The sequence below is a fragment of the Cotesia glomerata genome, unplaced genomic scaffold, assembly GCF_020080835.1.
Source record: "Cotesia glomerata isolate CgM1 unplaced genomic scaffold, MPM_Cglom_v2.3 scaffold_17, whole genome shotgun sequence".
Lineage (NCBI taxonomy): Eukaryota > Metazoa > Arthropoda > Insecta > Hymenoptera > Braconidae > Cotesia > Cotesia glomerata.
In genome coordinates, this window is record NW_025402108.1 from 94,882 (window position 1) to 112,510 (window position 17,629).

Sequence of the window (17,629 nt, forward strand, 5' to 3'; positions counted from 1 at the left end):
GTTATGAAAATGCAAGACATACGCTGGTGTTAAGTGAAAGACTCTGGAGTATATTAGGTTTTGAAGAAAATATATTATCAAAAGTTATATCATCTGAACCGTATAATTGTTGGGGTTTTAAACCAGCTTCTTTATCACAAGCTATACCTGGGAAAATATTTATCTATACAGATATATGCGAGGGGTATATAACAGGCGATGTCCAGACACCTTTACTACGAGTGGTCCCGCTTGATCACGACCAGTATAATTACGGTGCAACCAAAATTAAAAGTTTTTCACCAGGACAATACATACCTCTGTTACGTAAAAGTATGACCACTATCGAAATCGATATAAGAGATGAGTATGGCAAACCTATACCATTCGATTACGGGACGTTGACGGTGACGCTACATTTTAAAAGGTGTTTTTAAAATAAACATAATGGCTGTCTATGAAATACAACAATATGGCGACGGTTCTCGTAATTATTCCGGCATCAGCCATGTTTATGTTGGGTTGCCGAATCAAAAAGGTCACGGTATAGGTAGTTTCTTAGGAGGATTATTTAGAAGAGTATTACCTTTCTTAAAGACGGGTCTTAAAGCTGTAGGAAAAGAAGCTTCAAGGTCTGGTGTGAATATAGCTACAAACGTATTGGATCATAAGATACCTGCTGAGGATGCTTTTAAAATGCGCGTGCGTGAATCAGGTAAAAATTTAAAACGGAAAGCCCAGCAAAAAATTGATAGTCTTATGAGTGGTTCTGGTTATATATCCGGTCAGTTAGATTCTGCAGACGGTATGAGCCGTACGTTGGCACGCTCAAAAAAAATTTCTGTCAAAAAAAGACGTGTTGTAAAACCTAAGGCTAGATCTAAAGTGAAAAAAAATAAAACTAAACGTAGAATTAATAAAAAGAAAAATATTAAAAAAAAGAACAATAAACAGCGTACAGTTGCGGACATTTTTTCATAAGGTTTTTAAAATGTCGTTCTTACATGTACACTCGTGCGAGTGCGCTAAAACGGAATTAGAATTATTTTCCCTACCGCGAACTAGACAACAATTGAGAGTGGTCAATGGATTTATTATAAACTAATTTCGTCGTTGGCTGATAATTCACCCATAGAGTTTGTTGTTCAAGGGCAGGGTGATGAATGCATCAACCTAGCACATACGATGTTGAAACTAAGTGTACGTATTATTCGGAAACAGTCAGTTACTGCAGCGGCTGCGGTTCCTAAAGTAGCGCCTGTTAACAACTTTATGCATTCAATGTTCAGCCAGGTTGATGTATTATTTAATCAAAAACCTGTTTCAACACCTAATAATTTATACGCTTATCGTTCATACATTGAAACTTTATTAAATTACGGTGTTGATGCTAAAACATCACATTTAACAACAGTAGGATGGTGGTGTGATACGCCTGGAAAAATGGACAGTTTAGACGATGAAAATGTAGGATTGAAAAAACGCCGTGAGTTATTGACATGCGATAAAACTGCGGATTTTATCGGACATCTACATTGCGATGTTTTTAATCAAGAAAGATTTCTTATAAACAGTGTTGAAATGCGTTTGCGTTTAACATGTTCTCGCGACGCGTTTTGTTTAATGGACGCTTCCACCAAGGGGTGCGTTTTTAACATTGTCGACGCTAATCTGTTAGTAAGACGTGCAAAAATTTCACCAGGGACGCTTTTATCACACGCTCGTATGCTAGGTAAGACAACAGCTAAATACCCTCTGACACGTGTTGAGGTTAAAGCTATTTCAATGCCTGCTGGTGTACATGGTGAAACTATGGACAACATAATTCATGGTCAAATACCGAGACGTTTAATCATAGGTTTTGTTGATAATAAAGCTTTCAATGGCGACGCTACGATGAACCCGTTTAATTTTCGAAATTTTGGAATTAACTACTTATCATTATACGTTGACGGTCGGCAAATACCGTCAAAACCTCTTCAACCCGATTATGGGGCACGTATGAATTACGTAGACGCTTACCACACACTGTTTTCGGGTACAGGTATCCATTTTTTGAACGAAGGAAACACAATAGACAGGTTTGAGTACCCTAACGGGTATTGCTTATACGTTTTTGATTTAACGCCCGATTTATCAGCTAATAGTAATACACATTGGAATTTGATCAAGCATGGGATGGTGCGTATAGAAGTTAGATTCGACAAAGCTTTAACAACAACCACAAACTGTATAATATATGCAGAGTATGAGAGTGTTTTGGAAATAGACGCTTCTAGACAAGTAACTGTAGATTTTGCAGGGTAAACACCTAATACCTGCAAATAATTTCAGTAAGTGATAGGAAGTTGTCATGTAAAGATCGTTATGTCGTCTGTAGTTATATACATTCAAGGTTTCATTAATAACGATCGTGAGATAGGTGTGACGTGTCTCATTAACGGTAATACAGCTCACTGGGTCTTGGCTCCCGAATTTTCGTTTAATCATCTGTCAGAAGAAAGAAAGCTTGATAATAACGCATTAACCCGAAAACACGGTCGTGAGTGGTATGATGGTGAATTCGTTGACAAAGTACGTGCATACACAGTTACGACTTTTTTGTCAGACTGCTATGAAAATTTACACATACGGTAAAGCGCAAAAAACGTACTTAGAAGCGCTACTTTGTAAACCTATGATAAATATCGAGGAATTGCAAGACCATCCATCAGTAGCGACGTTACATCAGGCGCGTTTGACTTGTGCCTTACACAGCGTATTAGAAGCTAGAAGAAATAAAAGTTTAGCGTATAATCAATGCGCATTATCTTGTGCAGATTTGCTAAAACAGTGGTTAAATAAAAAAACAAATATAAATACAACGTCTGCGCTTTCTTGTCCTTGGAGTTGTCAGGCGTGTAATGAACACGGTCCAGATATTGAAAGCTATTCAGTATATACCATACCACACGATCGGTGTATATCCAGCGGACAGAATTCCGAAAATTTGGGATAAACCGGCGGCTTTTGTTGTGAATACCGATGGCTGCAAAAAACCAGGACAGCACTGGGTTGCCATGTACGTCGATAGAAATGGAAGAGGTTGGTACTTCGACAGCTATGGATTGCCTCCGTATGTTCCTCAACACCTTAAAAGCCTCAAAAATAATTGTAGATGGTTCAGATACAACAGTAAACAACTGCAGCAAGAAGATTCGCAAGTGTGTGGCCAATACTGTGTCATGTTTTTGCATTGTATGTCTACTTATCCTTCACTTGATAAATTTTTATCTATCTTTGACGACAGACATGACAGAAACGACAAGATCGTCGAAGAATACTACAATACGTTTATGAATGTAAAACAGAAAAAATATAGAATACCTTATGTAAAATGTAACATTATAAATAATATTCAAACATGTACTTAAATATTATACTTGCTTTATAACTGTAACAATAAACTTAAAAAGGACAATATTTTAACACGTATATTAATTATTCGAACCCTCCTTAATTTGTATTATTCTTAAATTTAAGATAACATGAATTTAACATAAGTTTATTATTATTTTTTTTTTTTTTTTTTTTTTTTTTTAAGTAAAACTTCTGTTAAACACCACAACAACTATACAAAGCAGCATTGGTAGATATATGCAACATTTTATTTCACAAACTGTCATTGTATACCTGTAGGTAATTAAATCTTTTATAAACCTGAGAGCTGTAAGTCAGATTATTATTATCTTATAGATAGCTGGTCATAATAATAAGTATTTAAAGAGCTATGAATAGATCTCAAAGCATAATAAGCATGGATTCTTTTTTATCTGCCTGATAAAACACGGGGGCATTTCCGCAATTATATATATATTAAATTAGAAATTAATATTAGAAATTTCTAATTGTAAAATTAGAAATTATTAATAAAACAGTAAAAGGTAAGTAAGATTTTAATTCACGTAAACTATATATGAAATGGTACGTGTTTACAGGTCTCTGTAACACTGTTATATATATATATATATATATATATATGTATATAGATATATACGTATATATGTATATACGTATATATATATATATGTATATATGTATATATATGTATATGCAATCAAATGTACAACCGCTTGTCCCCACCAGGGCGTCGCGAACCGTCCCCACCGTGCGCCGCGAGCTACCACCACTGGGTGGTGGGGGCCGCCAAAGTTGCACCATACTGCTCACGTAGAACGCTCGGACCTGGAGCAAGATATAGATATAGATATACTGACTATCCCACTACACAGGAGCTAGTCCATCAGCTAAAGAGGGAAGCCCGTGTACATTTTATGTCCCTGGAAAATTTCAACGAATTCTTATGTATTTTGGGTCGAGGATTACGAATATCGTATTTAATTTTATGGAAAGTGGTGCAAACAATTGTTATTAACAATTTAATTGTTTAAACCGGTATAACTCAGGAACGGCCAATTTGACGGGAAATTTTATTTGAAAGAAAATGTTTAAAATTAAAAAACCAGGAAAAAAAGTTTCTATCAATTTTTTGATAAAGTGAATATTTTCGGAGATATCGCAAAAAACGATGAATAGCGGTCGGACCTCTCTGTCACGCGCACGCATCCCGTGGACTCAATCAGCGAACGACGAGTACAAAAAAAAAACAAAGACGGAAAAAAATTAGAAGCTCAGTGTAGACTAGAGATTAAAAAAAGAAACTTATAAGAGTCATAAAGGAGATTCTACAGAAGATATCTAGACCCATTATGAATCGATCCACGTCATAGACACAGAGAAACAGCCCCATAAGTGGCTATTTTTAGCTAATTTTAGCGAAATTTGAGATTTAAAAATTCATTCATGGGTGTTCACGGGATATTAAGAGAAAAAAACTCATAGGAATAGTAGAGTACACCCTCCAAAAAATTTTCAGGCCCATAATCGATCCATCAACCCCATGGACACCGAGTAATATCCCCATAAACGTCGTTTTTTAAGTAAATTGACAAAAAATTGACTGTTAAAAATTTATTTCTCGGTGTCCACGGAAGATTAAGGAAACACACTCATGAAAATTATAGAGTACACCCTACAGAAGATTTTCAGACCCATAATCGATTGATCTACCCCATGGACACGGATGAACAGCCCCACAAGTGGCTATTTTTAGCTAATTTCAGCGAAATTTGAGCTTTAAAAATTCATTTCTCAGTGTCCACGAAGGATTAAGAGAAAAAAACTCATAGGAATCATAGATTACACCCTCCAGAAGATATTCAGGCCCATAATCGATTGATTCACCCCATAGACTACGAGTAACAGCCCCATAAAAGTCGTTTTTTAAGTGAATTGACAAAAAATTGACTGTTAAAAATTTATTTCTTGGTGTCCACGGGAGATTAAGGAAGAACACTCATGAAAATTATAGAATACACACTAGAGAAGATTTTCAGACCCATAATCGATCGATCAACCCTATAGACACGGAGAAACAGCTCCACAAGTGTTTATTATTAGCTAATTTCAGCGAAATTTGAGCTTTGAAAATTCATTTCTTAGTGTCCACGAGAGATTAAGAAAAAATAACTTATAGGAATCATAGATTACACCCTCCAGAAGATATTTAGGCTCATAATCGATCGATTCACCCCATAAACTACGAGTAACAGCCCCATAAATGTCGTTTTTTGAGTAAATTGACTGTTAAAAATTTATTTCTCGGTGAAGCCTTCATTATTAAATAACATATTATTTACGGATAGCTGGTAAGAAAATAATGATTCCCGAGGATATTGACGTTCCACTGCGAGATTATATAGTTTTTGAGCTTCTTTTAAATCATCTAGTTTCGGCTTTAAATGTTTTTTTGGTTGATTTTCTCTAAAATCCATAGTTTTTAGTTTTATTTTTTTTTATAGTTTCCGATAGATCTTTTTTTTGAAGGAGAATCCGTTGCGTGTAAAAGTTTTTAAAAAAATTACAACCTACGTCCCAAATTTTTAATAAACCATGACTAACAATTTCAGAACATTTTTCTTGAGTAATTATGTTCTGTAAACTATTATCTTCTTGGATCAAAAATGGGTTTGTATACTTCTCAATATATTCTACTATGTTGGACACTAACAACTCCGATGTTTTTGTGTATGCAGAAGAAAACTCGTGATGGTAAAGTTCATAATTGTCTTCATCGACTAATGTAAGTTGACGAAAAAGATTTTTTATGTCAAGCTCCTCATGATAAACTAAATTCCATGTCGTAACATAATCTTTTTTAGCTGTTGAACCAATTATACCAACAGAATCTTTTCCGGAACGATTAATCGAACACTCTAACCCTTGATCAACAGCAATTGAAGTAAACGGAGTATTGGATTTTTTAACCGTAAAATGACCAGCTTTTAGATGTTTATACAGATCAGGATTTGTATGTTGGAGATTTATTATATCTGCGATGTACGTCGATGACTAACGAGAATAATTTATTCTGTCCATAGCGTGAAATAACGGCTGCGCGCAGAAAAAAATTTTGTTAAGATAACCTAAGATATGTTATTGTAACAAATGAATTTGTTAAGGCCATTTTAGGAGGGTACCCCCCACTTTTTTTAAAAGTAAAATGGCGCTGCCTGGTAGCCAGTCCGGGTACTAAAAAAGTCCCTAGCACGTGAAAATTTTCTAAATTAAATAAAAAATATAAATAATTATTGAATATAAAAAAAATTAATGCTAAAAATAATTAAAAAAATTGCTTTATATTTTGAAATAAAAAAAAATATATAACATTGACAGAATTATTTAAATCAACGATAAGCAGTTGTGGTGACCTTGAACTGTGAACACCGTATTTATTTTTATGATATTATTAAAAAATAATGAAGCGATTGATAATAAAAAGACCAACGTAGCTCGAATTCTACAAAAATTAAAAATATATAAAAAATAACTTACAATTATTATCCCGACACAGATGGATGTAGCTTAAAAAATAAATTTCATGTTTACATTTTGCATTTAGTAACTTTATGACAGCTGTAAGCAATATGCTCGTAATTGTTCGGCGCATGCCCGATGCATAACCGTCGTAGAGGGAAAAATTGAATTAAATAGATTGTTTTATTTTTTATATAAATTAAAATATCTCAGAAACTACGCAAAAGTAGTCGAGACATGCAGTGAATGAAATTTAGAGAATTAAATTACAAACAAAATGAGCCAAACTTGATATCTCTACGACCAATAGTTTACGAAATATTAATTTTTTAATAACAAAAAAAAACGCGGTTCCGCTCCAACGCTTATAAACAAATAGCTGTAACTCCGCGAAAAATCAATCGATTTATTTTTTTTTTATATTATAGCTTTTTTGTCTTCTATAAGCAAAAAAATCAGCTAAGCTCAAAAAAATTTTTTTGAATTTATTTGAATAATTTTTAGTTTTTTGAATTTCTGCATTAAAAAATAGTTAGAATTAGAAAAAAATTGTTTTTTTTTTCATATCAAAATTTTCCCCGCAACAGAGAATCGATATGAAAAAAAAAATTTTGAAAAAAAATTTTTTTAGTGCGAAAATTTAGTTAACAAGTTTAAAAAAATATGAGCTCTACGGGGACTCGATGTCCGATCCCCGATCCGAGACAGTGTACGTGCGCCATTCCCCTCAAACCGTTGTCGGATAAAAATGGGGGAAATAATAATAATTTGAGGCAAATAATAACAATAGTAAGCGGCCGCTTAGAAACTCGGAGTTATTTCTATTTTGTAACTTTTTGTTTTTTTCTAGTCTTAAGTCTTAATTAACTTTAAAAAAATCGATCTCATAATATAGGTATCAATCGATTTCAAATTTCATGAATCGTCCATAAAACCTATCGACAAAAGATCGATTTTTAAAATGTTAACTAATTTTTTTTTTATAAATAAATAAATTAAACTTTTAAAAAATCAATTCGACAATGTATGCATCAAACGATTCAGAATTTTATGAATCGTAAAGATACCCTATCGTGTAAATGAACTTTTTTAAAAAAAAATTTTTCTATTTGTTTAAAAAACTGTTAGTTAACAATTATAAAATCGATTCCACAAAATAGGTATCAATCGATTCCAAATTTGATGAATCGTAAATATATCCTATCGTGTAGATAACTTTTTTTCATTTAATTTATCTAATTGTTAAAAAAAATTTTTAATTAATAATTAAAAATTTGTTTTCACAATGTAGATATCAAACGATTCACAATTTCATAAATCGTAGAGATATCCTATCGTGTGGAGAACGTTTTTTTTTAATTTTTCTATTTGTTTAAAAAAATAGTTAGTTAACAATTAAAATGTTGTTTTCACAGTGTAGGTATCAAACAATTCAGAATTTCATGAATCGTAAAGATATCCAGTCATGTGGAAAAATTTTTTTTTTTAATTTTACTATTTGTTTAAAAAAATAGTTAGTTTATGATTAAGAATTCGTTTCCACAATGTAGGTATCAAACGTTTAAAAATTTCATGAATCGTAAAGATATCCTATGGTGTGGACAAACTTTTTTTTGAAATAATTTCTCTATTTGTTTAAAAAAATAGTTAGTTAACAATTAAGAAATCGATTCCACAATATAGGTATCAATCGATTTGAAATTTCATGAATCGTAAAGATATCCTATCGTGTGAACTTACTTTTTTTAATATTTCTATTTGTTTGAAAAAATAGTTAGTTAACAATTAAAAAATCGATCCGGCAATATAGGTATAAATTGATTCCAAATTTCCAAATGAGTTAATCAACTTTCAGAAATTTGATTTTTTTCATGAAGAGCTCAAAAACTTTGTATATAGGTGGAATTTTAGGCACTCAGGCATTAACGAAATTAGCGGGAAGTTGCAGAGATGGCCTTTAGGGTCAACCGTTTTCCTAATTTTTTTTTTAATTTTTCCATTTGTTTAAAAAAATTGTTAGTTAACAATTAAAAAATCTATTCGGCAACATAGGTATTAATTGATTTCAAATTTCCTAATGAGTTAATCAACTTTTAGAAATTTGATTTTTAATCGTTAGGTTTTCTAAACGTCATACAGGAAAAATTAAATTAAATAGATTGTTTTATTTTTTATGTAAATTTTACACCCAAGTCAATCTAAGTCCCGATATAATAATGTTAATATAAAATTTATGAGTTTTCATGGAATATTCAACAAAAAAATTGTACAAATAAATTTGTACACCTCCTTAAAAAAAAAAAAAGTTAGAAAAACGGTAGACCCTGAAGGCCATCCGTGCAACTTTCCGCTAATTGCATACCAAGGTGCTTAAAATTGCACTAATGATGTTTTTGAGCTCTCCGAGCTCAAAAATACAATTTGTGTTATTTTGAGCTCTCTGAACTTAAAGAGACAGCTTTTCTGTGCTTTTGAGATCTTCGAGCTCAAAAGTCTGATATTTATTTTTTTATTTATTTACCAAAATTTTAGACCCTGAAGCCTTAGCTCCCTTAAATTATTTTTAACTTCTCTCTAAGAAAATTTAAAATTTTCAAAAATCGGGAGGTTATTGTTTTTACCCCGTTTTTCGAAAATCGAGTTTTCATCAGATCTCGATGTTTTCAGGTCCTAGGAAGCTTCCCTGACTATTCCTGCGATGGTGTCTGTATGTGTGTGTGTGTGTGTGTGTGTGTGTTTTTTTTTTTTTTTTCGTTTTAAGGGGGGGGGGAATCCTTTTTACGGATTCTAGGCATAGTTGTTTGGCCTGGATATGTGGTGACTCGACGCAATGTCATACTAAAACTCGACGCTAGCGCCTCTACCCACTAAACCCTAAACCCCTTTTCCTCTTTCCCCGAATCCCTCATGGAAACCGCCGATAGGCATTACTTCGTGAGGGGAGGATCTAGCTACTGCTCTTTCTTCTGGTAGCTAAGGTGTTATTTTACCTTTCTTCTAGTTGTTGTCATTTGCTCTTCTTCTTTCGATGGAACGCAAGTCTATAAGGACTTCTGTTGCAAATGTGCTGATGGCGTTCCAGGAGGCTCTTGATGACAACATTGCTTCTACTATTGTCTCTGGTTGGATTTTCTTCTTTAGGATCATCTCCAGCTCATCTCGCTGTGGGTAAAATCGTGGGCACTCAAAGAAAACGTGCTCCACGTCTTCATTGATTCCTGGGCAGGACGGGTACTCCGGTGAATCATCATGCTTGAAGCGGTGAAGATACGTCCGAAAACATCCATGTCCTGACAACAACTGCGTCAGATAGTAATTGACCTCGCCATGACTTCGGTTTAGCCAAACGTCGATCTTCGGTATGAGACGGTGTGTCCATCTCCCTGTTGTCGCGGCGTCCCACTGCGATTGCCATCGTGCGATGCTGTTCTGCCGTTCTTCAGCTCTGAGTTCCTCGGCACTTTGTGTGATTGTCCTCTTTCGTTGGTAAAGGTTCCGTCTTTCCTCAGCTAGGATTCTGAGCGGCAAAGTTCCGGAAATGACACACACTGCTTCCTCTGATATTGTTCGAAAGGCGCTTGCAACTCGTAGATCGCTCATACGATATATTGGTCCAGCTTTTCTCCATGAATCTTGCACCTTTAGTGCGTCAGCCCAAATGGATATTCCGTAGGTGAGCACCGATGTGACTACTGATGACAATAGTAGCCTCCTGCTCTGCTTTGTAATAAGCACTGCTTCGGTCTTCTGCTTGGCCAGTTGTAGGTTCACTGTATCCATCCACTGGTTGATCTTCTCAAAAGTGATGTCAAACAGATGTTGAATCTCGTCGAGGTGTTTGGCGACGATCACTGCAGCAACATCATCCGCATACGCTACCAGTTTGACATATCTTGGAAGTTTCAGTCTCAGGAGCCCGTCATACATGATATTCCACAGAAGTGGACCAAGAACAGAGCCCTGTGGCACACCACCGGTTATATCATACTCTTTCGGACCATTCTTTGTATCGTATTTCAGCACTCTATCTGTAAAATAGCTAATCACTAGTCTGCGAAGATATGTTGGCACGTTCTTCTTGTCGAGAGCTTGCATGATGTAGTCCCAATTAGCGGAATTGAAAGCATTTTTGATGTCCAAGGCAGCCACCAGGCAGTACTTCTTCGTTCCACCCTTCCATCTAGTTCCTGCGATTGCCTCTTTGGCCGTATTAACAACCAGGTTGATCGCGTCCAGGGTTGATCGTCCTTTCCGGAATCCATACTGGTTGTCTGTCAAGAGTGGGTCGACTACTGCATCTATTCGCTGATGGATGATACGCTCAAATATCTTACCCGCCGTATCTAGCATGCAGAGTGGTCGGTAAGATGACGGTTCTTCTGGCGGTTTCTTTCCTTTAGGTAAAAGTAATAACCGTTGCAGTTTCCACTTACGAGAAAAAGTCCCCTCCTTGAGGCATGCGTTGTAAGCGTCTAGAAATAATATTGGTGCTGCCTTTATGATGGTTTTCAAGGCTATATTAGGGATTCCGTCCAATCCCGGCGCTTTATTATTTCCTACCCGATTACAGGCCTCCAACAATTCTTCTTCAGTGACAGGTGGAATGTCGTCTAGTTCATCTTGCGTTGACTGATAATTGAGACTGTGTTGCTGTGGAAATAGCGCAGTGACGATTTTCTGAAGGAGTTGGGGACACGTAGGTGACGGCATTTGTTGCTTCTTCAGGTGTTTCATGACCACCTTATACGGCCGACCCCACACGTCTTTGTCGACCTCGTATATGAGCTCTTCCCAGCATCTTCCTTTGCTCTCTTTTATGACCTTATTAAGTTCACGACGAGCTTTTTTGTACTCTGCGATCACCACTGCAGAGTTAGGTCGTTGATAGCCACGCTGAGATATTCTTCTCTTTCGATGACACTCTTTACGGAGGTTGCTGATATGATCATTCCACCAGTGTACCGCAGGTCTTGAATTCATAACACGTTTGCGAGGCATACTGGCGTCACAAGCTTGTGTTACTCGCATCATCAGGGCCTTAGTATGTTCTTCTGCACATCCAGTCTCTATCGGATCAATATCGAGGGCTGTTAGCACTTCTGGGTCAAGAGATTTCACCTTCCAACCGACGGTGTTAAAGTGCTTGATAGGCCCCCTGAGGTTCTGGTCGTTTGACGTTTCCCAGAGTATCGCATGATGGTCACTGGCAGTGTAGATGTCCAGTACCTTCCAGTTAGTGTTACCTTTAGCAAGGCTGGTACTGACAAAAGTGACGTCTACAATCGAGCTTGCGTCACCTTTGGTGTAGGTCGGCGTGTCACCAATGTTGAGCAAGACTACATCTAGTGTAGAAAGAGCTTCTAGCAGCTCTCTTCTTCGTACATTAGTCTGCTTACTGCCCCAATCCACTGCCCAGGCGTTAAAGTCCCCGACTATCGCCACTGGATGATGTTGCTTCGCGTCCTCGGTCAGTCGATCCAAGAAGTCAGTAAACTCAGCAATTGAGAGGCTAGGTGGTGCGTAGCAGCTGTAAAAACGGATGCCATCTACTGATGCTGCTACAAAGCCAGCGCTGCCATTGGTAGCTATACTCTGGAAAGGGAGCTTACCACAAGCCCAGATCACAGCTTTCGTGGTGATATCCGTCTCCCAAGGTTGTCCAGCTAAATGTTTATATGGCTCCGATAAAAGCACAACGTCGAGCTTTAATTCCCGTACTGTCTGCATAAGCAGGTCATGCGCAGCTTCGCAGTGATTGATGTTAAGCTGCAGTATTCTCATGTTCGTTTATTTGTCAGCTTCTGGAGTGCTTCTTGGAAGACTGGGCATCGGCCAGAACCAGACCGGTGAGCAATGTCCTGAGAGCCAGGTTTTTCCGCACATAATGCACATTTCATTTTATTTGGGCATTGAGCAGCTTGATGACCTGTTTGCCCACATTTGATGCAAAGCCTAGATCGGTCGACTTCGCTTTTCCATTGGGCAGTAGTGTGCCCATAGTGCCAGCACTTATAGCATGCAACGTGGCCAGTTGGCTCACACTGGGTAAACGCCAATTTACCACCTGATACTAAACGTTTGCTGATAACATGTAAGTCAGATTAGAAATTAGATGATAATTGTTAATAGTACGAAAATCGTTGAGAGTGGCGCTAGAGCGTATCGCCACTACTCAATGTTAATTAATGTACGCGGAAGCCGCGTGCAGGTAGTCTTTGTTCAACCCCCCTAATGTATACTTCTATAATTGATATATTTATTAAAATATAAGTAATTATTTCACCGTGTTACAACGTGATGTTCGGTATTTTATTAATTTACACCGTCTATTAAATAATAACGGCATTTTAAACTATATTTGTACGATACGACTCTGATTATTAGTTAACAAGGAGTATGTCGTACATCAATCAAATAATACGACGCATATACAAGATAAATTTGCTTGGCATGTCGTGTACTCAAGAGGTCTCGAGTAGTCAGCCATTTTCTTGAGGAAAGCGTCGTTTCATTGTTCAAGGAAGATCCTGGTTTGTCGGTTACCTCGATTCAATCGTCTGTTCCTGAATCAGTAACCGGCCCAGCTGCAGCCACGAGGAATCTACCACCGCTGGACAACGTTAAAGCACACTGAAGTAGTAGTAGTACCTGTTGTAAGTCAGGTGGTATATTGGTTAGAATTGGACGCGGTATTGAACTTACTTTGAGCTGTATTTTTCAATATTTGTATTTGACGACCATTTAGCTCTATTTTCCCAAGTAAGCGATCAGCGAAGCAGTACGCGGTAGAGGTTGGTTTTGTGTCGGAGCTGAACCCACTTTTCAACGAGTATCGCCACCCACGATTTGCCCTGGACCATATTCTTTACGCGAATTAAATCAATTTAGCTATTTGTAGCTTTGAAAGCTATCGGCTTGGTCCACCGTAAAATCTAAAGCTACAGGCATCTGGAGCAGCATCGACTCTTATAAGCTACGGCTTCGAGTTGGTTACACTCCGGGTGTAACGAGCGTGTCTTTTCGGCCCAGTTCGTAGTTAATTATTAAATATAAATTTAGATAATTTATTTTCGAATACAAAATTTATTTCACTCTACGAACAGTCGAGACCAGCCACGTTTCAATGGCGCCCAACGTGGGGCCGGGCGAAATTAAATTCTTTAAAAAATAAAAATTTCATTAAAAATTTCAAAAAAAAAAAAAAAAAAGAAAAAAAAAATTCTGGAAAAATTTTTATCATTCTCATTTATTTCATCGAGTTAATAATATAAATTTGTCTTTCAGACACATTTGCATTATAAAAATCATTTACATCAAGAGAAATTTCTATTTAAAAATAAAAATTTATTACTTAAAAATTTAAATACACAAAGCACGAGAATTAAAATTTGAACGCTGTATGTTTTTGGTTTGTATACAAGCTGGTGGCGCGTCACTACCGCACCGCTCTCTTCTTTCCCTTCACCTTCGAGTTCCGTAGAGCTGCGCGAAGCAGCGACGCTGTGACCGAGAGTTTCCGCGCCACCACTGGCCCATGCAGCCCGTCGCCTAGCAACTGCCGAGCCGCCATACTGTTTTCCGTTTGGTCGTTTGTTCACCACTTACGTCACTCAAACACAAAGACCAGTGTAGAATTTGCTGTTCATTTACAATCAAATATTTGAGCGGACGAAGTCTCAGCTAATAAAATTTAATCGTTGCGAGATATAATTGCTTGATTAGCGTTAAATAATTTTAATAAAAAGTAATCAATAAATAAAAGTGTGATACAGTCAATTGAAAATTATAAACAAGGAAAATTTCTGCGGTTAAGCCGAAAATTCGGCATTGTAATTAAAGATTATCAACAAAGGATGCTATTGCGCGTCATTTAATTTAACCGGGACTGTAGTCTCCTGTAAAAAATTAACAAAGAACGCTAGTACGCGTTAACCAATTTAACTTAGGCTGAGCCATTTGATAATTTAAAATTGAAGAGTCTACCAATAGAATTATTATTATTTTTATAAATAAAAACAAATAAAAAAATATTTTGTATAGCGTATTGTAAGTATTGTTTTTATGTTACAGTTGATATTTTGTTGTGTTATATTTTACTAATTATTTGTGTAAAAATAGGAACGAGTGAGTTGAACGAGTGGGTAACAACAAAGGAGAGGATAAAGTACTAAGTTTGAAGCAGGAATTACTAAGGAAATATTGGGAATCACCAATTCTCAGACCAAGGTTTTATATTATTAAAATTGCGCAGTACCATAAAAAAACAAATTATAATATTATTTATTTAAAAACTGGAATTATCTGTAAGTACCACTTAATTAATTAATAAGCAACTGCTTGAGCTATTCAAGTAAGAAGCTAACTTTGGTTATATCTTTCGGTACTATACAATTATTTTGGAAAAAAATTATCTGAAATTACTATTACTGTCTGGGAATCTGTGTCTCCAACTATTTCTCATTGCTCTATTTCTGTAAAAGAGAAAACCATCAATAGACCGCTTAGTAAAATTAATCAAAATTTATAATAATTCAAATACAAAATTAAATTGAGAAAAATTCACGCGTTTACAGACCAAAAATTAATTTATACTAAGGACCACAAAGAGGTCAGCTGTTCATATTAAATAGAAAAAAGGTACCCCTAGGCTCAGCCAACATAATATTAAATTAATTGAGTGGATTTGACGAGTACTCTCCGCTTTTGGATTACCATTAAAATAATTCTCATTAATTTATTCAAAATTGATTCAAGTTTACTAAAGGAACGTTTTATTGACACGGTTCAATTTTTCGATAAAAATTAAATCTGAACTTCATTTGATATACTAACGCATATAAATTAAATTTACATTGAAAATTCATATTAAATTAAATATTAAAATTATTCTCACTAATTTAAAATTAATTCGAGTTTGTTAAAAAAGGATAAGTCTTATTATTAACGCGAGTCAGTTTTTTTTTATATAAAAATTAAATCTCAAATTTTATTTGATATACTAAGGCAAATTGAATTAAATTAATATTAAAAATCCATAGTACACTGAATATTTAAATCATATTAAATATTAAACTAGGGGTTAATAATATTAAAAATAATAATTAACAAATAATAATCTGGGTCCTTTAGTACAAACAACTCCAAGTCGAGCTGAGAGCGTCGTCAACCAAGTTCACGGAGTATATCGGTTTCCGTTTAGCAGTTAATATGGCCACAACCAACTTACAGTATTTAAAGAAGGCCTATGACGAAAATGAGAAACTCTTCGTGAAGAAAAAATCACATTCTCAGTCATCTGCCCAGGTTCGCGTCATACAATCACCTGAGATAATTCAATTAGATGATGAAGAAATTCTCGACGGTACCAAAATTGACTCATCCATTAACTACGTAAAAAACAATTATCCACAGCGGAGAGGAAATTTTACACGAAACCAAGGATCTGAGTACCGACAAAATAAAAACAGTGGGAGACACGTAAGCTATGCTGCAGATGTAAAATACTCAGACCTCAATAGAAGTCCGTTGGCCAGCCGAGAGAGCTCACTAAATCGAGGTCCAGCTGATTACGTGTGTTTTAACTGTGGAATGGCAGGCGACCATTACACAAGATACTGCACCAACGAAAGACAAGAAATGTGCACTAGGTGCAGAACACTTGGCCTATCTAACGCGACTTGTCCCTGCGATTCAAAAAACGCGTAAAGGGCTCAACTAACGCCGAACAGTCCAAAAAGTTGAGCCCGAAAAATCGAATTCCTCCAAAACCCCCCAATCATAGCAATAATAGGCCCGAAGCTCAGTTAGTAACCCACCAAAATAATAAAATATTAGTTTCAGATTGCGAAGACGACTATTTTACAGACGAAACGACCTTAAGTGACGGTAAAATGGCAATACCTTATCGCGTAACTCAAGCCAAGGGATTTAATCAGTCTCTTCGATGTAGTTTAAAAGTTGGGAAAATCCCTATTGAGGCTGTTTTTGATACAGGCGCGAGTAAAAATTTTATATCAAATCAATTATACGAGAAGGTTAAAGAAAACGCGTTTAAAATCAAGAGAAACATTACAGGAGTTAAATATATCTTAGCTGACAACTCAATAGTTAATGAAGACTTTCGGGTATGTTTACTAATAAACATCGATGACATCCTTTGGAAAGAATGGTTTACTGTTTTTCCAGAGATGCCAGATGACATGATATTGGGACTTAACATGATGTCCAGGCGAGGTTTTAAATTAGATTTAATTGATAATAAATGGACATTTCGAGAATCGAAAGTACTTCATGACATCGATGTTGTGAAGGACGAAGAGCGCGTTTGTAGACTGTTAAGACTGACTAATAACGAGAGCGACGTACTAGAAAAGTTTTTAAGTCATCAATTTGAACAAATGAATTCCGTGAAACTAGGAGTCACAGACTTGATTGAACACGACATAGAATTAACTAGCGACAAACCGATAGTTACTAAACAATATAGAAGGTCCCCTAAAATGATACAAATACTCCATGATATAGTAGACAAATTATTAGAGCAAGGTATCATTGAAGAAAGTACTAGCGAGTATTGTAGCCAGCCAGTAATTGTAACACGTAAAAATGGAGAACCAAGAATGTGTGTGGATTATCGCGGTCTAAATTCAATTACCAAAGACGTTGCTCACTCACCCAATCGAATGGATACACTACTAGACGCTATCCATCGTGCCAAATTTATTAGCAAACTTGA

The 17,629-nt window shown here is 35.9% G+C and overlaps 1 protein-coding gene across 1 annotated transcript; it reads left to right on the forward strand.

Annotated features, from left to right (window-relative positions):
- The first annotated feature begins 426 nt into the window (after positions 1-426).
- On the forward strand, positions 427-2,286 carry LOC123273933 (uncharacterized protein F54H12.2-like). Its single transcript, XM_044741418.1, has 2 exons — positions 427-784; positions 1,115-2,286. The coding sequence occupies exons 1-2, from the start codon at positions 427-429 to the stop codon at positions 2,284-2,286; spliced, it is 1,530 nt and encodes a 509-aa protein (XP_044597353.1).
- The last annotated feature ends 15,343 nt before the right edge of the window (positions 2,287-17,629 follow it).